The sequence below is a fragment of the Carlito syrichta genome, unplaced genomic scaffold (assembly GCF_000164805.1).
Source record: "Carlito syrichta isolate Samal-C Ts95f unplaced genomic scaffold, Tarsius_syrichta-2.0.1 Scaffold308805, whole genome shotgun sequence".
NCBI lineage: Eukaryota > Metazoa > Chordata > Mammalia > Primates > Tarsiidae > Carlito > Carlito syrichta.
This window is the reverse complement of record NW_007252901.1, coordinates 1,500,393-1,510,285: the sequence shown is the minus strand read 5'-3', so window position 1 is coordinate 1,510,285 and position 9,893 is coordinate 1,500,393. Positions and strand designations below refer to the sequence as shown.

At 59.3% G+C, this 9,893-nt stretch overlaps 1 protein-coding gene across 1 annotated transcript in view; it reads left to right on the top strand.

The window, feature by feature from the left end:
• The first annotated feature begins 6 nt into the window (after positions 1-6).
• The window catches only part of CELF3 (CUGBP Elav-like family member 3), a 15,197-nt gene continuing 5,310 nt past the window's right edge, over positions 7-9,893 (top strand). The window contains exons 1-8 of the mRNA XM_021716398.1: positions 7-745; positions 1,909-1,991; positions 7,157-7,205; positions 7,577-7,705; positions 7,826-7,905; positions 9,027-9,170; positions 9,279-9,420; positions 9,630-9,779. Coding sequence (XP_021572073.1) covers positions 601-745; positions 1,909-1,991; positions 7,157-7,205; positions 7,577-7,705; positions 7,826-7,905; positions 9,027-9,170; positions 9,279-9,420; positions 9,630-9,779 — 922 coding nt within the window. The 5' untranslated portion in view covers positions 7-600. The remainder of the gene's footprint in view (positions 746-1,908; positions 1,992-7,156; positions 7,206-7,576; positions 7,706-7,825; positions 7,906-9,026; positions 9,171-9,278; positions 9,421-9,629; positions 9,780-9,893) is intronic.

The following is a 9,893-nucleotide window of genomic DNA, read 5'->3' as shown; positions in this document are numbered from 1 at the left end:
ACCCCCGGAGCCCTGCCGCCATCGGCGATCAAGCATCTGGCCTCAGGGATCTTCAGACCCAGCAGAAGGATCCGTCACAGGGAGGTGTCCTCCCCAGGGAAGCCAACGAGAGAGCCACCTCCCCACATCAGGCGTGGGCCCCCCTCACTGACGCTGCTGGCAACCATACCAGGCCCCTGAACCCCTCAGGCTCCTCCCCGTCACCCTCCTCAGGCCCCCTCCCCGCCTCCAGCCCTCATCTCAACTCCCAGGTCCCAGCCCTCCAAGCCCCTGCGCCCCTGCTGCCACCTAGCCCTCCAGGTCTCGGCCGCACCATCCTGGGATATTTGCCAGATCTCTGGGAGGGAGATCATCTGTTTGGGCTATGCCCCCTGGTGGCATGACAGTGTCTGCCTAGACCCCTGACCCCTGGTCCTCAACTCCCCGGGCCTCCTTTGTGTGAAGAGCCGCCCCTCTGCTCAGCAGCGTGGTTGGGGGCCACAGGGAAAGCCAGCCCCGGCTGGGCCCCCGGCCCCCACCACTTGCCTCCTTGTCAGGCAGCTTCCCCCGGCCTTTGGGCCTCTCCCTGCTCCCCTCGGCCCCTCCTCCTGGGCCGCCTCAATGAAGGAGCCGGATGCCATCAAGCTGTTTGTGGGGCAGATCCCGAGGCATCTGGAGGAAAAGGACCTGAAGCCCATCTTTGAACAGTTCGGTCGGATCTTCGAGCTGACTGTCATCAAGGACAAGTACACCGGGCTGCACAAGGGTGAGGGGTCAGGCAGGATGGAGAGGTTTCAGGGGGTGGCTGGGAGGTGGGGGGAAGCCAGGCCGGAGGGAGGGAGCCCCTGGGAAGGACCGGTGTGGAAAGAGAAGAGTTCAGTGCTAGGGATTGTGGCTGGAGGAGCTGGGAGAGCACTCAGATGAGTGACCGGGAGACTCCAGGGTGAGGGGCTGAGGCGGGCCTGTCGGAGGGGAAGAGTTGTCAAGAGGGGGATGTGGATCCCAGGCACACGGGGGTGTTGATGTCGTGGGATGAGCTCAAGAAGGGACGGAGGAACAAGAGAGCTGGTTTGAGCGCTAAGGAGCCGGGCAGGTGTGTGTGTGTGTGTGTGTGTAGCAAGACAATCTGAGCAACCTCAGGTAATCTTAGGACTGGGGGGTCGGGAAACAGTGTCACGTGCTCAACCCTGAAAGAGTAAAGATGTACTGGGCAGGGCAGCTCAGGACTAGAGGCTGAGAAGTCAGGCGTGAAGGACGGAGGTTGTGGGGGACTTGGAAAGTTAAGAGAGCTGGGGCAGAAGGGAGGACCCTCCTCAGACCTCCTGGGGTCTGCGCGGCTGGGCAGGGGTGGCCTGGGGTCAGCACTTGGAGAGCTCCGAGCACGGGATCCGAGGGGCCACACTGCCTCCTGCCCCACCGGCCTACGGAAAAAGCACTTCCTTTTCTGTCTAACTGCTCTTCCCGTTCCTTCTCTGTTCCACTCTCCACCCTCCACCCTCTACCCTGGTGGAGTTGGGGGGTGATGAGGATATCGGGAAAACGGGAGAAGAGCGGGGTAATGGTGACCAAGATGGAGGGAGGTGGAAGCGAGGGAAAAAGGGGAAAAGAGGGCAGCTGAGGAGGAGAGCAAGCCACACTGCAGGGACTTGCCTGGCAATCACATGCCCCTTCTCTCCCCACACAAAGCCCGTCTCCCCACAGCCCGTGTCCGTCCTCTTCGGTCACCACCAGCACTGAGGCCTCCGGGTCTCTGCTCCACTTCTGGGGCAGAGTATCTACCCCTCTCAGACACCTCCCCACCTAGCAGGCAGAAGACGGCAAGCAGGGAAGAGCTCCCCAGGTCTCCATCTCGTGGTGGGGAGCCCTTGAGGGAGGGGAGCTTGGGACTCACCCCCCCCACCCTGTCTCTCTGCCCCTGCCCCTCCTCAGGATGTGCCTTCCTGACATACTGTGCCCGCGATTCAGCCCTGAAGGCCCAGAGTGCCCTGCACGAACAGAAGACTCTTCCAGGGGTGAGTTCTGTCCTTTGCAGGGCCGGGGGACTAAGGAGGGGCCGTGGAAGTGGCGGAAGGCTCACCACCCTTCCGAGAGGAGATGGAGAACTTATTTCCCACCTCCTCTCATCACTAGGAAGTCCCCCCCCCAGCATCCATCTTTCAGGTTGTAGATGCATGCATTTCTTCTTACCTGGAGAGAAAGAAAACAGTGATTAGTGGAGTCAACTTGATTTTTACAAGGAGGAGATGCAACCCCTTCCTCACTTCCCAACCAGCCCAGGGGCTACACCAGGAAGAGGACTAGCTGACTGGGAGGTGTGGGGGAAAAACTCTGGACACCACGTGTGGGTCAACGTGTGCAAGAGGCACCCAGGCACTCTTTTGTGGCTCTGGAAAGGCAGCCTGGGTGACTGTGAGGTGGGGGAGGGGTGCCTGTAGCCTGAGAATAGGCAGCTGGTGCTGGCTGGATTGGCATTTAGGTGCTGGTTTCTGAGCTCAGACAGGCTCCCCTCATGTCTCCCAGGAAGAGCCCTGGGAACAGAGTCTCAGGGCATCAGGGGAGAGCAGGGCCTGGGCAGGTCTGAGCTGGACTAGGCCTGGGGCAGGGGCAGACATTGTGAGGGATCAGGCCTGATCCCTCCACCCTGGTGTGCCCAGGAGGGCGCTGGTGGCCTTTCTCCTGCAAGGTCATATCTCTTTGTTTCTTCTTCCTCCCAGCCCCAGTCTTGCCATTGTCCCAACCTGGTCTGGTCATGGAAGGCAGGAACAAGGAATCTTAGATGGCCCCCCAGTCTTGGAAGCCGGGGGGTGAGGGGATGCCTTACTTTCTTTTGCTATCTACCTGCTCCTGTGTTCTCCCAGACGGTGACTCCTAGCCAGTGCTGCCTGAGACCTCATTCCGTCCTCACCTTCAGCAAACATTTGCTCAGCAGGGGCTGGGTGCTGGAGACACATCTGTCCCAGCCTCTCTCCGCCCCTGTGCGGGAAGTGGAGAACAGCACAGGTCATCCACCTCTTCCTGGGAGGGAGAGACAAAGCAGATGGGGAGGGTGGTAGGGACCTAGGAAAATTAGAACTGCTCCAACCACCCCCAACTTCAAGCCCTTCACAGGGCCATGACCCAACCCTTCCGTGGCCTCAACCCTTGAGTACCACAAGGAAAGAAAATCCAGCTGTAGCAAATCCACTGACACACCACTCCCCCGAGGATCTAATCCCAGTTGGTGGCAAGAATAGCCATTGCCCATCACGGTCAGAGTGAAGGGCCCATGCACGTATGTGAGCAGGCTCAGGGATCCACGGCGAGCGTGTGTCTGTGCACACACACATGTGAGCTTCCGACAGGCCAGATGTGTGGGCGTGTGGGCACACACGTCCCTGGAAGCCTGGTCCTCCTCCAGTCCCAACTTTCCTTTCTCTCCTTGGCTCTGTGGAGGCCCCTTGCAAATCAACAGTTTTCATCTCCACTGCTGTTTGTCTGTCTCTCTTGTCTCCCCCATCTCAGAGCCCCGGCAGAAACCAGAGATGGTCAAGGGAAAAGATAGAGAGGAAAAGGGGACCGGAGTGGGGACTTGGACGAAAGAGATGGCCTGGGGTGGGCATGAGCCCCGAGGGCCCCACATGTGCCAGCCAGGGATGTCTCCTCCAGCTGCCCGGCAGCCCAGGCAGAGCACCATCCCAGGTGCAGAGAGGCGCTGCCTGCCCTGCTTGAGGAAGTCCTGTCCAGGGTGGGGGTGAGGAAGAGGGACATCTTGTTAATAATTGTCCAGCCCTGTTCCAGGGCTCCTAGGTGACACTGAATTCTCCACTTTGGCCCTTGCCCCAGGGCACAGAATCCCAAGGGACCTGACAGAACACCCAGTAGGAAATGAGGGGTTCCATCCCCTGAGGTGGACCCTGCCCTCAAGGTTTGAGGGAGCAAACCCAGGGCAGTGGAGGAGAGCAGATGTCTGTGACTGGCCCTGCTCGAGCCTTTGCGTCCCCCAGGTCCTCTCCTGCCACCTGCGTTCTCCCCTCAGACAACGTGTGTGTGTGTGTGTGTGTGTGTGTGTGTGTGTGTGTGTGTGTGTGTGTGTACAGCGTGTTGGCTCCTGCACAACTGTGTTGGGTTCTTCCTTCTGTCTAATCTTCATGCCTTCCTACTGCAGGTTTTTTCAAATGGGGCATTTAGCCCTCTCTCCTTGTTCCCCAGAATCTAGAAGGTGCTACCCTGTGAGGGAGATGCTTCAGGCTGCAGAGAGAAAGAATGGAGACTGGGCCTCTGGCTGTTGATCTCCATTTCCTCTTCTCTCCCAGGAGTGGCTCTGTCACAGGTCCCTGGGTTTGTCCTGGGAGCAGGGTGTGCCTCCCCCCCAGGCGAGGGTGTGAGAGTGACAGGATGTCCTCTGCCTGGCCTACCCTCCCCCCTTCACTCTGGGGACATGGGCCGTTTCTGTCAGCTTGCAGCTGGGCAGGTGGATTCTGGCCCCACACAGAAAACCTGTAAGTGGTCTGGAACACCAAGAACAAGTGTGGAGCCAGCGTGTCAGGGCCCCTGGCCTGTGCTCTCGAGAGAATTAGATTGTGTGTGAGCCATGAGCTCAGCTTGGAAGTGGGTTTTCTGCTATTGGTGAGAAGGTGGAAGGCCTTCAACGTGATGGTGGTGAAGGGAGTGAGCCATCCTGGGTTGGGGTATAAATAGCCCCTTCTTCTTTGGGCGGCCCGGGGAGGGATTATCACCTGGGTAGTGGTAGCTAGGGAAGAGAGGCGCCAGTGCTCGTTGCCAGGTAAACAGGGCACAGCTGGACTCAGGGGAGGGGGCAGGTGTGCCCAAGCTGAGTTAACAAAGCCTGGGCTTCCCACAGGAAGTGCCAGGCTGAGGAGGGGGAGGAGGCTGGGAATGGGGCATGGGGGTGCACAGGGGGTTTGCAAGGGGGTCCCGGGGGCCTGCTTGTGAGGGTGTTGGGGAGCCTCTCGTCCACGTGGTCCTCGCCAAGGCCTATACGCCTGTATGTGTCTTTGTGCATGGCCACATCAGCTGTGGGTATTTATTGATGTGCTATTTTTGTGCCTGGGAGCCTGTGCAGAGAGGAAACCGCATCCTTTCTCTTTGGGTCCCAGGTCCCCGTCTCCATAGAGAACGGCAAATTCCCAGGGGGCCGTTGGAAAGGGGTTCCCGCCAAGCCTAAGATCTTGCATCCCTGGTTCCCTGTCTACCTCTCCTGGGGTGGGGGTGGGGCGGGTGCCTGTGAGGGAATGTCCTGATTGCTTGGTTACAGTACTGGAGAGGAAGAGGTGAAAGACCATGCACCCTAGAGCGTCTGACCCCCACGCTTTGACATACACACACACACACACACACACACACACACGCACGCGCGCGCACACGCACACGCCTAAGGAGATTGAACCTCGAATGGGATAATCCCAGATTGGTGGGCGAGAAAGCTGGGGGCAGATTGGCTGGAGGATTTGTGTGACTGTTACCTCCCTCCCCACCAGCTGCTCTCAGATCCAGAGATCTGGGGGGTGGGGCCCTGGAAAAGGAGTATCAGTTGAGGCTTAGATTTGGTTCAAGACTGGGAACACTGGAAGAGTATTCTCTAAAACGGGTAGAGTACGGCCAGCCAGGCTGGCATGGTCTGATCCCTGGGAAGAGGACCCAGAGTGAGCAGGGGCAGAGGCAGCTGTTACCTCTGCACTTCTGGGTGTGAAGAGATGCCACGCACAGGCCCTCCAAATGCTAGCACACCAGCACTGAGGGGCACCTGGCTGGGAGTTGCCTAGTCCGCCCCTTGTTTCACAGAGGAGGAAGTTGAGGCCCAGAGGAGAGAAACGACTTGTCCAAGGTCTCCAGCTAGCAAGTGGCAGGGAAGGACTGGTCCTTGAACCCAAGTCTCCTGATTCCCAGCCCAGTGCCTTTCCTGAAAATGCCTCTAGTTCCACCCTCAGAATGGAAATGGGTGATTTATTTTCATTTTTTTTTGGTCACCGGAATTAGGACTACCCCATCGTCAGATGCAACCTCAGCGGTCAAAGACCTCCATAGCAAAATGTTTTCAGACACTCACTGTGAAGTCCCTCGCCTCCTTCTCCAGCTCCTATAGTGCTCCCCACCCTGGTTAAGGAAATCAATCTGCAGGAGTGATTTCCAAGCCCTCTCACCAGACAAGAACATGGAGTGTGGAACTAGAAATTTCTCCACTCCCAGAGAAGACTGAACAAAGAGAGATCCTGCAGGGGTTTGGGGGAGGTTAGGGCTCAGGAGACTTCCATGCGCAGGGTAAATTGCGATGGAGCCCAGGACAGCATCTTCTCTAGAGCCCTCCAGATACCAAGGATTCGCTCTGGCAGAGAGAGGCACGAGGGCTAGTATGACCCCTGCAGAGACCGCTCTGCAAGCCTCCCTCCGGACCAGGAAGCTTGTCTGGGCCCCTCCCCCACCTCCCAGCCCCCATCAAATCCTCCACCCCCAGCAAACCCTGTTCCCACCCACCCCCCCCACTCCTTCTCCGGGTGTGTGGAGCAGCAGAAGTGATGACGTCACCACGGTCGCCAGGGCGACGGGGACGGATAAATCAGGCTGAGTGGGCGGTTGCCATGGTGCGCATTCTCCCGTTGCCACGGAGACTGGGCATCTGCTCCCTTTGTGCTGCCCGAGTGCCTTCCCCCTGGGGTCAAGGGGTGTAGGGGGGCAGAAAGAGAGGCAGACACACCTCCAGGGCTCTGAAGGAAGTCCGGGCCTCTGTGGGGTCTCCCTCAGTCTAGAGGCTTAGTCCTTAGGCTTCTTCATGGGGTGGCCTCTGTTGCTCCTACTTTGTAGAATTGAGGCAATCCTTACTCAATAGCCCCTTGGTTGGGCTCTCTCAGGACCCAGGTCCTTTGGGCGGGCCCCTTTCTCCCCCTACGGAGAGCAGCACCTACCCCTGGCCAAGTCCTCTGGACCCCAACCTCAGCCTGGAGCTGTGTCCTGCTAGCATCTTCCTCTCCATCCTCTCTCTCCACTGCCTCTAATCCCCTCAGGCCCTAATCCTAAACCACATTCGCCCCTGTCCTGTGTTTCCCATCAGAAACTTAGGGGGCTGGGGAAACTGCCTGGGCCCGGGACTTGTGCCCTCTAGCTTCTCTGCAGGTCCTGGCCTGGGGAGAGGTCTGGGGTGTTCCGAGTATCCCCAGCAGCTGCCTTCTCTTCTCTCCTTTAGATGAACAGGCCGATCCAGGTCAAGCCAGCCGACAGCGAGAGCCGAGGAGGTAGGTTCCGTATGTTTGGGCTCGGCCCCTCTCCCCCAACTCCCCGGCCCAGGGCTCGGAGTAGCTGAGGGGCAGTCGTTCTTGAGTAAGAAAGTCTGACAGTTCTGAAGAGTTCTCAGTCAAGGTGGGGGTCGGAGTCAGTTTGACCAGACGGGGCGAGATCCGGCCCACTGGAGAGATGGCAAAACCGAGGCACAGAGTGGAGGGCAAGTCCTTCAGAGCCTAAACCATCATCCCTTTCACACCCTAGAACCAAGGGTCCCCGGGGTGGGGAAATAGTGTCAGGCACTCCAGAGAAGAGTGGAAGGTGAAGGGGCTGCGGGGGCAGCCAGGACGAACATGCCGCTTCCCTCCTGTGCCCCACCCCTCAGAAGACCGGAAGCTCTTTGTGGGGATGCTAGGGAAGCAGCAGACAGATGAGGACGTCCGGAAGATGTTCGAGCCCTTCGGGACCATAGACGAGTGCACTGTGCTCCGGGGGCCAGATGGCACCAGCAAAGGTAGCCCACCCACAGGCCCCCTCTGCCTTCCTCCCCCGGGTTCCCTGGGCATCGGGTTCCACTGTGGGGCCTTCGGGGCTGGGCGCTCATCCCCTTCCTCCTCCATCTTGGCCCGTCTAGGCTGCGCTTTCGTGAAGTTCCAGACCCACGCTGAGGCCCAGGCGGCCATCAACACCCTTCACAGCAGTCGGACCCTGCCGGTGAGCTCCGCCCTCCTATCCCCCAGGCCTCTCCTTCCCACCTGGCCCACCCACCGAGCCCTTGCACAGAAGAGCAGTCCAGGCCCAAGAGGATATTTGAATCTACTGGAACGGAAAGTTCCGGCGGAAGAACAAAACAGCTTAGGGACACCCTCACATTTCAAGTGACATTTCCCCACCTCCCCTTCTCCCTCCCTCATCCATCTTCAGTCCAAATCCCCTCACCCTCCTCTCCTGCTTCCTCCCTTCCTCAGCTCCCTTTTACCCCCCAACTCTTCTCCTATCTTCCCAGAACGCCCCTCCCCGATTTGCTGGGGCCTCAGGATACTTGGTTAGAGGGCCCAGGTGTATCTCCCCACCCCCGCACCCTCGTGTAGAGATCCCACGTGCACCCTGCCCCTGCACACGTTTATTCCGCTGCCCCTGCACATTTGCGCTGGGTCAGTGACGCATTCTGGGGGTTCCCCAGCAGCACAAACCTCTAAATTGGAGCTAGCTGGCTCAGAAGGACGTGAGGCTCACGGTTCTCCAGCAAAGCCTGGGCAGGCGTGTAGCGGGGACTCGGTGGGGAGGACATGACATCATAGATGGCCCGTGGCTCCTTCTTGCACCGAGGCTCTAGGATTTGGCGATAATCCTCGCAAATGTTTCCATTTGGTTTTTATTCGTCTGGGGCTGGTATTAAAATCTGAGGCTGCATCCCCTGAGCCTGCCATAAGGACTGGGGTGTGGGGGCAGGAGTTGCAGAGGTGGGGGGAGATAGGGCTGCTACCAGGCAAGACAAGGCCGAGATTACACACTCACAGTGGCCTGTCCGCTGTGAGATGGTTTCTAGCTTGGAATCCTTGCGGAGAAGCCAGTGATGCCCTTTCCATTCCCACAGGCCTTTCTCTTTCCAAGCTCATGCCTCACGTGCCTGGTTTTTTGTTTTTTGTTTTCCCCTAGTCTCTTGCACATCCCAGCGCAGGGAGAGGGTGGGATGGAAATCTCGCCATTTGACATAGGTAAAATGATGGCTGCCCTCCAAAAGAGGAGGGTGGAACTGAGGCCAGGTCCTGAGGGCTCTCAGGAGGAGAGACCCCGACTCTGCACCTCTGACCTGCATGTGGATCCGTGCCCAGGGTGCCTCGTCCAGCCTGGTGGTGAAGTTTGCTGACACAGAGAAGGAGCGAGGTCTCCGCCGAATGCAGCAGGTGGCCACCCAGCTGGGCATGTTCAGCCCCATCGCCCTCCAGTTTGGAGCCTACAGCGCCTACACCCAGGCCGTGAGCACTGCCCGGCCCGGCCCCCTGTGTCCAGGCCCAGGGTTGGGGGAGGGGAGCCAGGCCAGGCACAGGGGGCTCGGCCCCACTTCCCTCTCTCCCCTCCGGCAGCTGATGCAGCAGCAGGCGGCCCTGGTAGCGGCTCACAGTGCCTACCTCAGCCCCATGGCCACCATGGCCGCCGTGCAGATGCAGCACATGGCTGCCATCAATGCCAATGGCCTCATCGCCACCCCCATCACCCCATCCTCAGGTAAGGCTTGGGCTGGCGGAGCAAGGAAGCTACAGCATGGTGGGGGTAAGAAGGGGGCACAGGGCACTGCTCGGGGAAGCCTGGGAGGGGCTCAGGGGTCAGAGAGTGGCCTGCTTTCTCCCCTCTGCCTTCAGATTTGCTGATGGGTTCTCTGCAACTGTGTGTATGTCTGCTTCTCTGCTCTGTCTCTGTCGCTCTCTCCTCCCCAGGAACCAGCACCCCTCCTGCCATCGCTGCCACGCCTGTCTCTGCCATCCCTGCTGCCCTGGGCGTCAACGGCTACAGCCCGGTGCCCACCCAGCCCACTGGGCAGCCTGCCCCTGATGCTCTGTATCCCAACGGGGTTCACCCCTACCCAGGTGGGGTTCTCTGCCTGCCCACCCCTGCCCCGGAAACCATCTAAGCCACCACTCCCCTTGAGGCTGCCAGGGCACACCTTTCCCCCCCAGCCTTCATGGCGACTGGTGCTTTCT